The 18928-nt window shown below is 40.0% G+C and overlaps 1 protein-coding gene across 4 annotated transcripts in view; it reads left to right on the top strand.

The window, feature by feature from the left end:
* LOC132828427 (ankyrin repeat and SAM domain-containing protein 1A-like) overlaps window positions 1–18928 on the top strand; it is a 349239-nt gene that overhangs the window by 136112 nt on the left and 194199 nt on the right. For all 4 annotated transcript variants that reach the window (XM_060845537.1, XM_060845538.1, XM_060845539.1 and 1 more), the window contains exon 10: window positions 14452–14578. In XM_060845537.1, coding sequence (XP_060701520.1) covers window positions 14452–14578 — 127 coding nt within the window. The remainder of the gene's footprint in view (window positions 1–14451; window positions 14579–18928) is intronic.

Below are 18928 nucleotides of genomic sequence, written 5' to 3'. Positions count from 1 at the left end.
AAACCCTTCCTATTCATATACCATCCCAGATGCTTTGCTGCAAATGTAATTATACCAGCCTCCTCCACTTCCTCTGACAGCATATTCCACGCATAAACCCCCCTCTGTGTGAAAAGGTTGCCCCTTAGGTCCCTTTTATATCTTAAACTATGCCCGCTAGTTTTTCTGCCCCACCCCAGAGAAAAGACCTTAGTTATCTAGCTTGACCATGCCCCTCCATCATCTTACAAATCACTGCGGTCACCTGTCGGCCTCCAATGCTCCAGGGAAAATAGCCTCAGCCTATTGAGCCTATCCTTAAAGCTCAAACCCTTCAGCCTTGGCAACATCCTTGTAAATCTTTTCTGAACCCTTTCAAGTTTCATGACATCCTCCCCGTAGCAGGGAGACCAGAGTTACATGCATTATATAATGTGATAGTTCTGATATAATGTGATAGTTCCGAACCCGTGCGATCTCCTGGTATAAGAAAATCGTGCAATAGATGCTCCATGTAGACTGATGGAGCTGGAACACGGTATAGCCAATATAGGTCAGCAAAGTTTGCATTCTACAAATAAATCTGAATTCTTCAATCGCATTAAAGCCAATTGCATTGAATAACACACATCATAGCAGAACAGACTGTATTCCGAAAGTGGCCTAACAAATATCCTGGACAGCTGCAACATGACTTCTGAACTCCTAAACTCAATGCACTGACCAATAAAGGCAAGCATGCCAAACATTGCCTTCAGTATCCTATCTATCTGCGACTCCACTTTCAAGGCACTATGAACCTGCTCTCCAACGTCCCTTTGTTCAGCAACATGCCCCAGGACCTTACCATTAAGTGTATAACTCCTGCCCTGATTTGCCTTTCCAAAATGCAGCACCTCACATTTATCTAAGTTAAACTCCATCTGCCACTTCTCAGCCCATTGACCCATCTGATCAAGATCACATTGTAATGTGAGGTAACCTTCTTCACTGTCCACAACACATCCAATTTTGGTGTCATCTGCAAACTTATTCACCACATCTCCTATGTTTACATCCAAATCATTTCTATAAATGATGAAAATCAGTGGAGTATAAAAGTAGGGAGTTCATAACGTGCCGGTGCTGGAGTTCTGTGAGCAGTGTTGATCCCTTACCTAAGGAAAGATACCATTTAATTGAAGGCAGCTCAGAGAATGTTCTCTGAGATGATCCACATTATGGACAAACTATCTTATGAGCAAACAAGTTGGGATTCTTCTCATTGGAGGTTAGGAGAATAAGTAGCGATCTCATTGAAACATCAAGAATTGTTAACAGGCTTCACAGGATAAATGCTGGGAGGATGTATTCCCTCATCGGGGAGACTGGGACCAGAGGGCATTGTCTCCTGGGAGATCTGGAGGAATTTTTCCTCAGAGGTTTGGGAGTTTTTGGAATTTCTTGCTACAGGGAGCTGTGGGACAGAGTCTTTGTATATATTTAAGCCTGAGAGAGAAGGCTCAGGAGGTGAATCAAGGGCTATGGGGAAAACGCAGGAAAGTGGATATGAGAAATGTTGAATCAGCCATGATCCTACTAAATGGTAAAGCAAGTTCGATAGGCTGAATATAATTCTCCTGTTCCTGATTCATGCGGTTTTATAGCAGTGGAATCTTGTAGTGTTAATGGAAACATGGAATACTGTTGTCTGACCTATACTGTTGAGAATTTGACAGGGAGGTAATACATATAAGAACATGAGCTGCCTTTTTAGCTTGAAAGATGAATACGTTTTTGTTTCAGTTCACAAGACACCAGGGTTGAGTAGGGGAGCAAGGGAAGTCGGGGGGACAAGGTACCACAAGAGAAGGAATTAGGCAATTAAATTTCCAAAACAGTAAACTTTGGTTAGAAATCTGAAGTTATCAGAACAAAGAAACTTTCGGCGCTCAGATTTGTCAAAAGGTTCAGATTAGTAGATTTAGGAAATTGTCAAATCATCAAATTGTCTCCACAGTCCACTGCAAAGACAGTGTTAGATTAGATTAGATTACTTACAGTGTGGAAACAGGCCCTTCGGCCCAACAAGTCCACACCAACCCGCCGAAGCGCAATCCACCCATACCCCTACATATACCCCTTACCTAACACTACGGGCAATTTAGCATGGCCAATTCACCTGACCCGCACATCTTTGGACTGTGGGAGGAAACCGGAGCACCGGGAGGAAACCCACGCAGACACGGGGAGAACTTGCAAACTCCACACAGTCAGTCGCCTGAGGCGGGAATTGAACCCAGGTCCCCGGTGCTGTGAGGCAGCAGTGCTAACCACTGTGCCGCCCTAAATATGGTTAGGAGTAAGTTAAATGGAATCCTCCAGTATTGAGATAGGGATTAATTTCTCAGGACTTTGTAATGGATAGTGTTGTGAAACAGGTTGAGAATTTATTTTGCTTCGTGGTTTAAGATCAATATATTTGAATAGCGTTTTGAAACTTTTTTTATGTAATAAAATTCTGTTTAGTTGTTAAAGAATGTCTGCAGCCTTGTATGAATATATTTGTGATTAACCACCCACTTTAACTAAACAAAAGAAAAACTATTAAGCCAGTAATTGCCATAAAGCAGGAACTGCAGACTCCTGTGCTGTTAATGGAAAGGTGTTGTAGTGTATGATTTGTAATACACATGCAAGGATAAACATGCAAGATGATTAGTTTTGTTTTTTATTTCAGAAGAACATTGGATGAGCAAAGTTTTTTGTTTGTTTTGTATTCTGTTCAGAAGACATCAAACCTGAGTTTAGAATTAAGTTTCATTCTGGGATCTGACTTCTCCAGCAGGGCCATTAACTGGGATCAAACCCGTTGGAAACCATATTTATGTGGATTGGAAGATTGATTCTATTAATAATTTCATATAGATTATTGCAAGATTATATTTGATAATTTGGATTATCTACTGCATCGGAAACTTTAGTTCTTGAAATCCATCCTTGAGATGTTTAGTATACAAGCAATTGATTTTGATTTACATTAGTAGCAAGAGATAATATTAGGTTTATTTCTTTTCAATAAAGTTTTTGCAAATAAATGGTGTAACTGAAAATAATACAACTGGGATGCAAGCTACAAATAGCAAAAGTAAAGGAAAGCCATTGAGATTTTGTGAACACATGACCAATCTGCCCAGATTGGGTCCAGAGAACATTAGTTTAGAAGTAAATCTGGAACGTGAGGGCAACTAAATACCTGGAATTTGCATTGAATGACTTTCGTTTTGAATATGTATGCATCTTGAATCTAAAGGAGATCTGTTCACTTGAGCGTAATTAGAACATATATATCCAACGGAATTCACTATTCTTTCATGAAATTGTACACATTTATCCTGAGAGACCCAGAAGAACATCATAACAAGAGGTGTTTGTGTGTCTCCTAGATCTAAAGATCAGACTTAGCTTTTGCCACTCTAGATGTAGAAGAATATTGCTGCTAAGAACACATTCTCCCAGAAGCATTTGGGTTGGAAGGTTGCGGGACCAGGAATCGTGTTTTGGATGTGTCGAACTTCATTGTCGGTAAGGGACAAGAGACCAGCCAGGAGAACGGTGTAAAAGCAGATTCTGGACACCACAAATACGGTTGGGGATGTCAGTAGTGGGTCGGCTAAAGCACAGTTTTTTAAGAATTCTGTTATGTGATATGGGCATCACGAGCAATGCCAGGATTGTTGTCACTGATTTCCATTGGGAATTGGGTAGCTGGTAATAGTGAACCACTTCGAACTGCTTCAGTCCAATTGGCGCACCTACAGTACTGAAGAGATGGGAGTTTCAGTAATTTGATTCTGTGACAGTGTTTGACTGGCAATATTGTTCTAAGTCAGGTTAGTGTTTGGCTTGGAGGGGAACTTGCACGTGGTGGTTTTGCCATTCATCTGTGTCCTGGTCCTCCTAGGTAATTGAGACCGTGAATGTGGAAGATGCTTTCGAAAGAACCTTGGTCAGTTACTGTATTGCATCAAGCATATGAGATACAATGCAGCTATTATGCATCGGTGGCAGAAGGAGTGAATGTTACATTTGGTGGATGGTGTACTGATTTAGCAGGATGGATGATGTTGAACTTCCTGTGTGTTACCATCTTAATCAAGACCCAGTACCTTTTTTGAAAACAAATACGCTATTATTTACTGAAAAAGTGAAGTCACAAGATTCCACTATTTCAAATAGATTCTACATTAAGTCAAACAAAATAAACACTAAATCCCATCTGAATTAATAAGGATATTGTGATTAATTATAAACTATAAATTGCACATTAAATGGCATATATAACTAAGTCGGATCTTACCTAATTGGCTCATCCATTTGACATGTCATCAATCTCAATCATAGCATCCTTCAGAACTGTATTCCTCTCAGAATTTCAGTTCAACCTTTTCTAGGGTTTAACTGATTTCCAGCTGACAGCAGAGCACAACCACTGAGTTCAGTGAGCATTGTTTTCAACAAAAATGGTAAAAATCTCCATCACCCGCTTAATTCCATTTGGTAATGTAAATTCACAAGTGTTCATTTCAATTAACAAACAATTGCAGCATCTATATTTTTCTTATTCTTAGCTTTTGGGTGTTGATGTTGTCTTCATCAGCCGACCTGTGCTGCACCATTGGATTCCACATTTCTGAGCTCCTTTTATGATTTCAGCCAGGTTCAGCCTTCCTAAAGGTTTTGGTGTCCGATCTTATTGTAAACCTTAATCATTGTATAAACCAGTAGGGGGGGCTTCTTTCTCCTATTAACATCTGTCTGAAAAATGCAAGCTTTGAAGATGCTATAAATTTGATCTCAAATGTTGTTGGAGCTTCACTCAAGCCAGGTAATTGGGGAGTGTTCCATTGCTACCCTGACTTGTGCCTAGGAGATGGTGGTCAGGATTTGGACAGTCAGGAAATAGTTTCTTGCCTCAGAATTGCTAACCTCTGAGCTCTTGTAGCCACAGCATTAAAACGGCTGGTTTAGTTCAGTTTCTGGTCATTGGTAACCTGCAGGATGCTAACAGTGGGGATTCAATAATAATAATGCCATTGAATGTCAAGAGGCAGTGGTTAAATTGCCTTTTGTTGGAGATAGTCATGACTGGGACTTGTACAGCTCAAATGTTCATTCCTCTCATAAGACCAAGCCGAGGTATAGTCCAATTATTGCTGCATTTTGGCAGACTACTGTAGTTCTGAGAAGTTATCAATGGGACCAAAAATTTTGCAGTCATCAGTGAGCATTCCTACTTTCAGCCTTATGATAGAAGGAAAGTTACTGCTAAAGAGGCTGAGCTCCAGATCCTAGTCTGAGGAGTTCCTAAAGCAATGACCTAGAACCGAATAGTTGGTACCTAACAACCACAATTTGCTTTGTGTTAGATATTACTCCATTTAGCAATAACTATATATCTCCTTGTTTCTGTATTCGCATTGAAGCTGAAATGAGGTATATAGCCTAGTGGCCCTGAAAGAACTCAGTTTTAGTGAGCCAACTATTGTTGAGCAGGCATCACTGATGGAGTTGTTGATGGTACCTTCTATCACTGTTGATAATTTCAAATAAGAAATGTGGGGACTCCAGATACTGGCGAGTCAGTTGAAAAGTGGCACTGGAAAAGTAGTAGGTCAGGTAGCATCTGAGGAGGAGGAGGGTCGATGTTACGGGCATAAGCTCTTCATCAGGAATCCCTGATGGAATGTCCGAAATGTGGACTGTCCTGCTCCTCGGATACTGCCTGACCTGTTGTGCTTTCCCAGCATCACACTTATCGGCTCATACTTTTGAACGTACTGATATGGTACTTATTGGTCAAGTTGGATTTATCTTTTTTTTGTGATCACGACAAATCTTGGAAATTTTCCATGTTGGTTGAATGCCAGTGTTACAGATGTGCTGAAACAGCTTGAGTGAGATTATGGCTAGCTCTGGCGCATGTGCATTCACTACTTAAGGCGGCATGGTGGCTCAGTTGTTAGCACCGCTCCCTCACAGCACCAGGGACCTAGGTTCAATTCCAGCCTCAGTTTGCACATTCTCCCCATGTCTGTGTGGGTTTCCTTTGGGTACACTGGTTTCCTCCCACAATCCAAAGATGAGCAGATTAGGTGAATTGACCATGCTAAATTGTCCATAATGTTCATAGTGTAGTTCATAGTAATTGCCCATAATGCAGGTTGGTACATTAGTCAGGGGTAAATATAGAATGGCAGGGAATGGGCCTGGGTGGGTTGCTCTTCAGAGAGTCGGTATGGACTTGTTGGGCCGAAGGGCCTGTTTCCACACTAGGGATTCTATGATTCTGCTAACAGTAAAGGTGTTGTCATGGCTCACAGCTGATGCTATATCCATAGCTTACCAAGTTATAAATTTTTTCTCCTTTTCCCTGTCAGCAGCATTTGACATACTTCATCAGACTACTCCACTCCCAAAACCGCAATACTGCTAAATAAAAATTGAAAATACTGCAGATTCTATAAATCAAACAAAAATAGATATTGCTCAAAGTTCATGTTTGTCAGCATCTGTGGAAAGAAATCAGAGTTCATGTTTTAAGTCTGATGACCCATCCTCAGAAAGTCCCCCATTCTGAGGAAGGGTCACCGGACCCGAAATGTTAACTCTGATTTCTCTTCACAGATGAAACCAGACCTGCTAAGCTTTCCCAGCAATTTCTGTTTTGTACTTCAACACTGCTTTCAGCTTAGTCATTCTTAAATTAACTAAACAAAGCCAGAAATCACTTGCAGTTTATTTCACTTTCTACTCCCAAATCATTACCTCTTGTGTTCCTGGCAGATCCAACTTTGGCCCCTTTCTAATTAACATGCTTCCCTGTGGCGATATAGTCCAAAAACACAGCATAAATGTTCATGTGCGTGCTGACGAGACCCTGCTTTATGCTGCCACGCCTAGTCTTTAATGGAGATGTATAATTCAATCTTCTCATGTTAACAGTAGCTATATAACAAAGTAACTATTGGTACTAAAATAATTATTGTTTGAAACATGGAAGCCTCAATACAATAAAGACATAGCTTGCAACCGACAGAAATTTAGTAACATGGACCAGGTAACGTGTAATTAAAAGTTAAAAGAGTGTCACAAGCCACCCGCAGAACAAAGCAAGTCAAATACTGGAAACATTGCACCTTTTACACAATCAAAAATTTTCTCCATTAAGCAGAATAAGACCATAAGACATAGGAATGGAGGTAAGGCCATTCGGTCCAAGAGTCCACTCTGACATTTAATCATTTCATCTCCACTTACCTGCAGCCCTTAATTTCTTGCAAGATCAAGAATTTATCAACCTAAATAATAAGAATAATGTATATTGACATTAGCTACATTAGTAAAGTGGAAGAAGTCAGCCATCAACAGACAATGTTGTTTCCTGAAAGAATTATTCACAGGTCTAGGAAAACCTGAGGAAGAATACAGCATCATATGGAGGTAAAATCAAAACGTATATGTCTTTTTATGCTGAGAAAAATAACATGCCCACTAGAGAAAAATGTCTCATTTCAACTTGAAGGGATGACTAGGATGGAAGTAATTTCTCCAGTCTTGAAGCCAATGGAATAGTTATTAGGAATGATCCTAGTTCCTAACATTGCAATTTGGATTTGTACAAGATTGAATTCAACTCACTAAAACTGTAGCAAGAGAAATATATCTGATCTCCTCAATAGATAAAGGTTTCACAATGTTGTCCAAAGAAAACATGTTCACAAAATTGAATGCAAACCTTGATTTTTGGTAGGTCCCACTGAATGAGAAGTCAAAGTTATTGACAACTTGCATTACTACATTTAGAAGATTTTGTTTAATTGATAACCATTTGGTAAAGCATTAGCTGCAGAAAGTTTCCTGAAAAAAATGACCAGCGTTCTGCAAACTCTTCATGGAGTAGTGTGCCATATGGAGACATCTTAATACACAATGAAACATTTGATCAAAAGATTCAAGAGTGTTGAATCACTTACAGCAAGAAAGGCTGATGCTTAATGAGATGTATAACGTTTCAAAAATCTCTACTTCTTACTTATGTCACATTGTATGTAGCAAAAGCGTACTGGCAGATCCACAAACAGCAAGCCATTCATGAATATCTAACTCCTACCTTAGTCCAAGTGTTCAGTGTTTTCTTGAAATGGTCAATCAACTAGCAAAGTTCTTAACCTAGTTTGATGCAAGTTACCAAGTCTCTAAAAGCCAACTTTGAAGGAAGCGGAAATGTGGTGTTGGAATATGTACCAAGAATAGGAATCTGTACCAGGAACAGGCATTTAAAAAGATCAAGAAAGTGCAATCTTTTGCCAACTACTGTGGCAACATATGATCCCTCTTTACCAACCATAATTTCAGCAGTTTCATTTTTATCAAAGGATGTGGGCTTTGCTGGTCAGTGAACCATTTATTGCTAATTTCAAATCGTCCCAGCGATGGCGGTGATGAACTGCTTCTTTGAAGAGCTCAAGACCCAGATTCTTGTGTGTTGTGAAGGAGTGCTGGTCCTCTAAAACACATTCCTCCAAAAGCCTGTTTGAGGCAGAGTCAATTGAAAATATCAAAGTTGAAGTTTATTGACTAACTTTGTTAGTTGTAGGTGTTTGGGTGTATGTAACTGGTTACAGCAAAAGAGCTTCCACCATCTAATTGAATCATGACTTGGTATCGCTCCTGGCATCGGAAAGACTTTTACTGTTTGGGATACCAGTTGGGTCTCCCTTTCTGGAGCATCACAGCAGCCAATCCGACCAGGCTGTTCAACTGTTACAGTGAAACGCTAGAGGGGAATAAAAGAGACATCTTTAACTCTCCAACTGAGCTGATTTCAGTGGAGCAGAATCTCTGAAATGCTTAAAGAAGTCATTTTGGTTAAACAGTGACAACAGAGAAAGCTCAGACATGGTCTTCCCCGACAGTCGAAGATGGCCCAAAGGAAAACTGACTAGTTTAATGAGAGACTGATTATCATAGGAACTATGAAATGAATTTAAGCTGATGTGACTTGGATGCAAGCATGAGTATTATGTCCTTAGGGCACAGAAGATTGTATGGTAAATTGTTTAATTTATTCAGAGGACTTTTGAAACAGCATAGCATTTGTATGAAGAGGAACACTCAGTTGCAGTAGAGGAAATGCGACATTGTTGCACATAATTTTGTAAATGTGCTTGGAAGACAACAGATGGCAGTTTTCAACCAGTTCAATTCATTGCATGTGATATCAAGAAATAACTGATGACACTGAATGCTGCAAAGACAATATACCTGACAGAACTTCAGTGTGATATTATAAAGTTCATAACTTAGTGGATTGAAAGAGTCAGCAATCACTCTTTATGGAATATTCTTTCTTGAGATGAAAGGGGTGAGGAGAAACTGTTATAGAGGAATTAACAGTGACATGCTGATTTAACTGTCTCTGGAAAGAAGTGACATAAACAAGCTGTTTCCTGGGAGAGGAGAGAGAGAAGATAAGCCTGCCTGATAATCTGCTGCCTCATGACAAACAGGCAATTAAGTCTGCCTGCAGAAGGAATGTTTTGACATAAAGGGAGTTAATTGCAGTAAAAGCCGTGTTTTAAACGAATAGCTAACTGTGTATGTCACAAGGAACCGAGGAGCTACTTCTGAGAAGGCAAACTACAGATTTGAAGTCTCCAAAAGACTATCCATATTGGGAATGAAGAATCTATTGAATTATTGATAATGTTACACCATAAACTTAAAATAGAGGAAATTATATAAGAATCCAACACCAGAACAACTCAGTCGCAAAACTTCGAAGAACAACACTGCAGAAGGATTGAACCCTGGACACTTGCAGAGGTGGAAACTGTTGGTCAAAATTTAGGCAAATTCCACTATTAGCCAAATAATAGATTGAGTTGTGAAGTATACGTGAAGAGTCTTATTTTGATTGCTAGATGCAATAAAGTTTAAATCAGTATTTCATTGTGAAATTTCCTAAGCCGACAAGTTAAAAGTAACTTGTGGTGATTTACCCACAACACCAACAATAGTTATTATCCTCCAGAACTAACTGTGTTCCGTGGCCAACCTGTTCCAGTACAGCTACAATGCTGAATTATGTCCTATGCACAAGAAGAAAGACAAACATAACCCTGCCAATTACCACCCTATCATTTGACCTTAAATCACCAGTCAAGGGATAGAGTGGAAAGTCAATGGTGCTGTCAAGGCAGTAACAGAGCAATAACCTGCTCATTGGTGTTCAATTTGGGATACACAGTGTGACCTTGTTCCTGACCTCACTGAAGTCTTGGTCTAAACTTGGACAAAAGGGCTGAACTCCAGAGGTGAGAATGACTATCTTTGACATCAGGGCTGCATTTGACAAGAGTATAATGAGTTTAATGACACCAAACAAATCTTGAGTCATTGGGAATTGAAAAATTTCCATTGCTTGGAGTCATCTCTAGCACAAAAGAAGATAGAACCAGTTGCTTTAGATCAATTAGTTCATCCCCAGGACATCACTGCACAAATTCTTTAGGGTTGTGAACTCACCCAACCAACCTTCAACTGCTTCATCAATGACCTTACGCTCATCATTAGGTCAGAAGTGGGAATGTTTGCTGATGATTACCCAATGTTCCAACACCATTCACACTGCCTCAGACACTGAAGTAGCTATGTGCAGTGAGACCTGGATAACATCCAATCAATAAATGTTGGCCTAGCAAAACCATGTATGAATAAAAAAGTGCTTGAAAATATTTACAATGGAACAACTGCATCAAGATCAAGTGCATGTAGTTCAATTCTGTATTCCAGGAGAAAGTGAGGTCTGCAGATGCTGGAGATCAGTGCTGAAAATGTGTTGCTGGAAAAGCGCAGCAGGTCAGGCAGCATTCAAGGAACAGGAAATTCGATGTTTCGGGCATAAGCCCTTCTTCAGGAATGAGGAAAGTGTGTCCAGCAGGCTAAGATAAAAGGTAGGGAGGAGGGACTTGGGGAAGGGGGGATGGAGATGTGATAGGTGGAAGGAGGTCAAGGTGAGGGTGATAGGCTGGAATGGGGTGGGGGCGGAGAGGTCAGGAAGAAGATTGCAGGTTAGGAAGGTGGTGCTGAGTTCGAGGGATTTGACTGAGACAAGGTGGGGGGAGGGGAAATGAGGAAACTGGAGAAATCTGAGTGTTGTGTTGTTATGGTCTGGCGATGGAAGATGGTTGGAGGAAGAGCGCCTCATCTTCCGCCTGGGAACCCTCCAACCACAAGGGATGAACTCAGATTTCTCCAGTTTCCTCATTTCCCCTCCCCCCACCTTGTCTCAGTCAAATCCCTCGAACTCAGCACCGCCTTCCTAACCTGCAATCTTCTTCCTGACCTCTCCGCCCCCACCCCACTTCGGTCTATCACCCTCACCTTGACTTCCTTCCACCTATCACATCTTCATCGCCCCTTCCCCAAGTCCCTCCTCCCTACCTTTTATCTTAGCCTGCTGGACACACTTTCCTCATTCCTGAAGAAGGGCTTATACCCGAAATGTCGAATCTCCTGTTCCTTGGATGCTGCCTGACCTGCTGCGCTTTTCCAGCAACACATTTTCAATTCTGTATTCCTACAAACAATCTATTGTGTACCATTTCTCTCTCATTTTTCTGTTTAATTCAGCTACAAAATCCATGGTAAATGTAGCTTTGAATCTTAGCCAGCAGTAATGTGTCAATACCGTGTCTAATGTGAGTTTATAATTTTCTTACTCCTCTGTACATCTAGGATTGGGATGACAAATGGCAAATAACATTTGCATCACACAAGTATCAGGCAATGACCATCTTCAGCAAGAGAGAATCTCACTGTTTACCTGAATCTCCAATGTAACATCCAAGGAGCTATTGACCAATCAACTGAACTGGGCCAGCTGTATAAATATTGCGGTTACAAGGACAGATCAGAGGCTAGAAAATCTGGTATAAATGTCTTATCTCCTGACTCCCCAGTGCCAGTCCATCGTCTTCAAATACTCTCCAGTTCATCTCCAAGAACACTTAGGAAGCTCATTACTAGTCAAGACAAAGCAGGCTGATTATTGGCACCCCATCCATCCTCCTCAACATTCAGTCCCTTCACCACAGATGCACAAATGTGTACAATCTACAAGATGAACTGCAGTAACCTGATTGATTCAGTGATAGCACTTTCCAAGTGTCTAGATTAGAGTGCTGCTGGAAAAGCACAGCATCTGACTTTCCAAGTGCATGGCCATAATTACATAGAAGGGCAAAGGCAGTAGATATGTGGAAACACCACCACCTGCAAGCTGTCCTACAAACTACATATCAGACTGTCTTGAACCTAATACTACATTCTCCACTGTTGCTTGGTAAAGATGTGGCAGATTGCTTCCTAACAACACTGCAGGTGTATCTAAACTTGAAGGACTGCAATCATTCAAGAAAGCTGCTCACTATCACCTCAAGGGCATTTGGGGATGAACAATAAATGTGAATCTAGCAAGCATTATCAAAATACTATAAATGTATATAAGATGCTTAAACAGATTTACAAAGCAGCAACTGTATCAAGGTCAAGTACACATAGTTCATTTTTGAAATCTTAACTGTTGTGTTCCACTCTTCCATTCCCTTTGTTTAATTCAATTACATAACCCATTGCAAATATTGGTTCAGACTCAGCCAACAGTGTGGCATGTCAATGACCTGTCTATTGTGAGTTTATAGTTTTTAATTCATTTTTATAAATGATGTGATGCAGTAGAAGAGAAGCTGGGAGTTTGACCTGCCTTGGATTGTTAACTTTATTAGTGGTTTGTTGAAGGTGACCTCCTGTGAACTGATTTTATGCATCTGGAGTTCAGTAGAACTGTTCTGGCTGAAATTCAAAAGCTTCTGTGAATGAAGAATCTATGAAGTTGGTAAATAAATCCAAGACTTTACAAGTCTTCAAATGTAGCAATTGTGTGCACAAACATCTGATGTCCTTTGTTAAAGAATAGTGATCAAATTAAGTTATTTCTAGATGTGTGAAGTGTGGACAAATCACCGTATCCTTGCTGCTTTCACAGCTGGTATTCTCCACACTGCTTCATTAATGTTCATTTTTTGGAGCATTTGGTCGATTGAGAGTACGATTATGACATTTAGATGAACTGACATGTAAACCAATCCTGCTTGTATTCCTGTCATACAAATGAATGTCATTGGAATTCTTAGTTTTATGAAATAGCCGAGGGCATTTTACTTTTGATTTGAGTTGACTGCCAAAAGCAGCTAATAGCAAAACAGTGGCATTATTCTTCCAAGCAGTACTAATATTGTAACCTCCTGCTCGGTGGGGAGGGAGAAATGCATTTGACTTTGCATTTACAGTCATTTTCATATTCATGTTTACCTGCCTTGCCTGTTTGTTCAATATTTTTTTCTGAAAATCATCGTTTTCACAGTAGGAGCCATCTAATAGATCTTTTCCAAAGAAATGATCCATAATTTTGACACTGTGTCCTTCCAAGTTTGCAGCCGCCTTGTGATATTTCTCACTTTTCTCCTTTCATAATTGTAACAGTTCTAGTTCATCGTTTAATGATACTGAATTATTTATCATGCTCATAACAAAAGATCCCTCTTTTATCTTAAGCTGTAACTAAGCCTTCATACTTTATTTTGCTGTCTTTCCTCCTAAAGTTTCACAGTCTTGAAATCAAAGCATTTCTGATTCCAAGTCACTATTTCTCAGGACTTTACGAATAGGGAATACATCACCTTACTTAGTTCCTCTTTTCCTGTAGTGGTCAGCCTCTTTGGAAGGTACTATTTACTTCAGTTTGTTTGATTATTTTCTCCACATCTTTCCAACCCTGATAGCTTCTTTGCAAGTAATCGTTACGGATTTCTTTTAGTTGCAGCTATATCATATTTGCTTAAAACTGCTAATATGCAATTTAAAGAAATGTTAATCAGGTTAAGAAATATAAGATGCCCAGAGTTTGAAAATCACACAACACCAGGTTATAGTCCACCAGGGTTATTTGGAAGCAGTAGCTTTCAGAGCGCTGCTCCTTCATCAGGTGGACAACCACCTGAAGAAAGAGCAGCGCTCCGAAAGTTAGTGCTTCCAAATAAACCTGTTGGACTATAACCTGGTGTTGTGTGATTTTTAACTTTGTCCACCCCAGTCCAACACCGCCTCCAAGTCAAGATGCTCAGACTAATTGAACCCTTAGATTGGGAAGCGAGGAAACCAGTTAACTAAAATCATAACTTTGCATAGATTCCATTTTGCTTACAGTTGATCTGCAGTTGAACATTCATTTATTGGTGTATTTCAGAATTAGATGTTTTGTGGCAATAGCCATGTGTGAAACACATTGTGATCTCTTTTTATGTTGGCTTGACCCTTGCTGTTGTTTTTGGTCTTGAGCTTGATATGAGAATAATTGCTTCTTCTCAGGATTCTGATGTGAAGCAGACTGCAGAACAGTTTGAGGAAGATGAGAATCCCTATGAGCTTCTCCTGACTGCAGAGACAAAGAAGTTAACAACTTTGGATGTATCCCAACATGAAGCAGAAAGTACAGGTATGGCATTGGTATTAAACTGTAGTTAAAGCAAAAAAAAAGGTATTTCATAACCTTCAAGAGTCATTTTTGGAATGAACAAGGGCATTCAGTGTGTTTAGTTTCCTGAAGGTTGCTTTGAACTTTGATAGTGACTTTGATAGGCAGAGCTGAGGATATCTTCACAGAAACTCCGGCTCCTGTTTGTTTTTGCTTTCTGAATTTTTAAAACCTAATGGGTATTAGGATAGACACTATATTCTCTTCATTTCTGTAGATGATTAATTTCCATCCTCCTCCTATTTATGAGGAAAATTTCCTGAATATTCCAGGAATTACCAAAAGTTTGGAAAATATGTTCAGATTACGCAACTCCCAATGGAATGTTAATTATCAATGTGCACACGACATATAATTGTACTAAGTTTTGTTTTTAATCTGGAGATTAATTTACTTTTCTAAATGAGAATAGGTAAATCAGTTAGTGAGTTTGGAGATGACACCAAAATTGGAGGTGTAGTGGACAGCGAAGAGGGTTACCTCAGATTACAACAGGATCTGGGCCAGATGGGCCAATGGACTGAGAATTGGCAGATGGAGTTTAATTCAGATAAATGCAAGGTGCTGCATTTTGAGAAAGCAAATCTTAGCAGGACTTATACACTTAATGGCAAGGTCGTAGGGAGTGTTGCTGAACAAAGAGATCTTAGAGTGCAGGTTCATAGCTCCTTGAAAGTGGAGTCACAGGTAGATAGGATAGTGAAGAAGGCGTTTAATATACTTTCCTTAATTGGTCAGAGTATTGAGTACAGGTGTTGGGAGGTCATGTTGCGGCTGTACAGAACATTGATTAGGCCACTGTTAGAATATTGCGTGCAGTTCTGGTCTCCTTCCTATTGGAAAGATGTTGTGAAACTTGAAAGGGTTCAGAAAAGATTTACAAGGATGTTGCCAGGATTGGAGGATCTGAGCTACAGGGAGAGGCTGAACAGGCTGGGGCTGTTTTCCCTGGAGCGTCGGAGGCTGAGGGGTGACCTTATCGAGGTTTACAAAATTATGAGGGGCATGGATAGGAAAATAGACAAAGTCTTTTCCCTGGGGTTGGGGAGTCCAGAACTAGAGGGCATAGGTTTAGGGTGAGAGGGGAAAGATATAAAAGAGACCTAAGGGACAACTTTTTCACGCAAAGGGTGGTACGTGTATGGAATGGGCTGCCAGAGGATGTGGTGGAGGCTGGTACAACTGCAACATTTAAGAGGCATTTGGATGGGTATATGAATAGATAGGGTTTGGAGGGATATTGGCTGGGTGCTGGCAGGTGGGACGAGGTTGGGTTGGGATATCTGGTTGGCATTGACGGGTTGGACTGAAGGGTCTGTGTCCATGCTGTACATCTCTATAACTGTATGATCATTGTTCGATGATAGTTATAGAAATAAAATATCTTTTCCATTTAAAAGCAAAATATTGTAGATGCTCGAAGTAATAATAGAAAAAAACTGGATTCACCCAGTAGTCAGCCAGCATCTGAGAGAGAGGAAGGGTTAACATTTCAGATAGATAAACTTCCACCAGAACTGAAAAAGTTAAATGAAGAGAACAAAGGGAACAGTCTGTGAATAGGCAGTAGTCAAGGCAGATGACTTAAATATATGGTTACAAATGTGATATGATGGAATAAAATTTTGTTCCAGTGTTTGATGATGTGTTTCAGTAGAGATTAACTGGCAAATGGATGTAAATTAAACTATTCTGTTAGAGATGCAGATAAATTCTGTTCGTCATATAATCTAGCACCAGCATTAATTTGCATACTAAATTAAGTAGATCACTGACCCGTGACTGGCTGATGTCTTGTTGTTTAACATAATGATGTATTGTGTTGTCAGCTTTTATTCTCCTCATACCAGATGCTGCCTTTTCCTCTAGTCACCACAAATGTGTGGCTTTGCATTTACTCAGTATTTAAATAAAAATTACATCTGCCATCATGAATATCAACATATGATTTTGCTTCAAAATTTGAGAAATTAAGTGAATTATTGAATGTTAAGATATAGCATTCAGCAGCATTAGCATAACATCACAGTGACACGGAATTGTAAATCTGTTATAAAATTGCTTTAAGTATGTGTTTCACAGAAAAAGTCAACTCTTCATTTGTAACATTTTAACATTGGGTATTTGTTTCTGTAGATTTGTGACAAAAGTCTTGTGCGCAGCACACTCCTCACATTATAACAGCAAACAAAAGTGATGTTGCACTTTCAGTTGGATAAGTAACTTAGTCATTCTCCCTTGCTCATAAGTTTCTTAAAGGTGCAGTAAAGCAGCTCTTTTGAAGAAGGAATATTGTAATGATACAGCAAGTTATGCATCCTACCCTATCCCATTTTCTCCACCTCAATCAACTCATGGTGCAACACATGAAATTCGAAGAGAGATAAATTCCCTCTAACTACACAGTCATGCAGAGATTCTGCACATTCTGATCAGCATAATCACTGCATCAAATAATTAACTGCTAGTTTTGGAAGTTGCTAACATACACTCCTTGACCAAGAAAAAAGAGTTGGAAGGAATGTTGAAAGCGGGAAATATGTTTCCCTTGGATGGGGAGTCTGGAACCAAGGTTCAAAGTCTCAGGATATGGAGTAGGTCTTTTAGGACTGTGCTGAGGAAACCTTTCTTCATGGAGGGTGATGTAACCAACAGACAAAAAAACATGAGAAGCATTCAAACACGTTTTTGCATAATACAAAAGCAAGATAAACTCTTAAAAGGCAGAACTCCACTTGTACAGTTAAACAACTGTGGTCAACTCAGAAAAAAAAATTAAAACAAATATAAAGAAAATAGAGCCCATACTGACCTCAGCCACATTCAATCACCCATTGCCATGATTTATTTTTGCAAAAACCTCATGAGACCTCTGGTGAGAGTGTGTCAATGAAGAGGTTGCATGCTCAAAAAGGGGAATAATGTCCTGCCCTTTTTTAATCATGCACCCAAATTATCAGCTGAGATTTCTAGCCAAGGTTTGGAACAGAACCCTTCAAAGCCCAAATGAGAGAGACACATTCTTATCATCTCTAGGATATCATACTGTCCCAGCACATGCTTTCTAAAATCTGCCAGTCAACAATAGTGCATACACCCACCACAGCCGGTTTACATAAATCAGAATCTTTCAGAAACCTGTCACCCGAGTGGATCCATCAAATTAAAAAGTAAACCTATCCTTGAGGTTACACAGTAGTGTTCCTATGAATGAAGACTAGCATTGTCTGGTGCTGGCTTTCGTTAATTCAGCAAAAGAATTTTTAAAAAACCTGAAATCTTTCACTACCTTCACCTCTTCTAATCTATCTGTTAAAGGTGCAGGCAGAGCTGGGGATATCTTCTTCACAGAAACTCTGGCTCCTGTTTGTTCTGCAGCTGTTTATGAAGACATAAACATTGCCATAATTTGTTAAGTTCGCCTGTCTTTCATCTGCGTTGGGTGAAATGGAGTGGGATTGGATTTCCCCAGTGAAATACAACAACTGGAGGCTTCTTTTGTTCTATTCACACCTCTCCTCCATTTTCCCAGTTCCAATTCTTTGCTGCATTTTCTAGTGTCCTACCTCTGTATCAAGGTACTGTTTATCAATAAGAGTCTCAAACAGCTGAAACATTTTTCTTTGTTGGTTTCCTGATTTCAAAATGTTTTTACAGAAACCAAGAACAGGAGGTAGGTTGATAGGGTCTTTTGAGCCTCCTCTGCATTTCAACATGAGCACATAGAGATAGAGCCCATCCTCTATCTCAACACCATAGCCATGTTTTATCTCCATGTCCCTTGATACCTTTTCTATCTTATAACTTATCATGATTTGGAGTTCGAGCAAGACGACTTCTCAATGCAGGACCTCCAACCAACACTACACAGCAGGTACATTGAAGGCATTTTCTTCCTCTGGACTCATGGCGAGGAGTCACTGAAAAGACTAAACAGTGATATCAACAAGTTTCATCCCACCATCAAACTCACCATGGACTACTCTTTACTATCTGTCTCATTCTTAGACACATGCATCTCCATCAAGGATGGGCACCTCAGCACCTCACTCTACCGTGAATCCATAGATAACTCATGATGCTACACTTCTCCAGCTTCCACCCGAAACCTATTAAATCAGCCATCCCCTATGGACAAGCCCTATGCATACACAGGATTTGCTCAGAGGAGGAGGAACATGATGAGCACCTGGAAGTACTCAAGGATGTCCTCATAAGAATGGGGTATGATGCTCAACTCATTGGCTGCCAGTTCCAACGGTGCCACAGCGAGGAACTGTATTGACCTCAGGAGACAGACATGTGTTGCAA

Source organism: Hemiscyllium ocellatum, chromosome 26, assembly GCF_020745735.1.
Source record: "Hemiscyllium ocellatum isolate sHemOce1 chromosome 26, sHemOce1.pat.X.cur, whole genome shotgun sequence".
NCBI lineage: Eukaryota > Metazoa > Chordata > Chondrichthyes > Orectolobiformes > Hemiscylliidae > Hemiscyllium > Hemiscyllium ocellatum.
The sequence above is the reverse complement of the archived record's forward strand: the minus strand, read 5'-3'. Positions and strand labels throughout refer to the sequence as shown.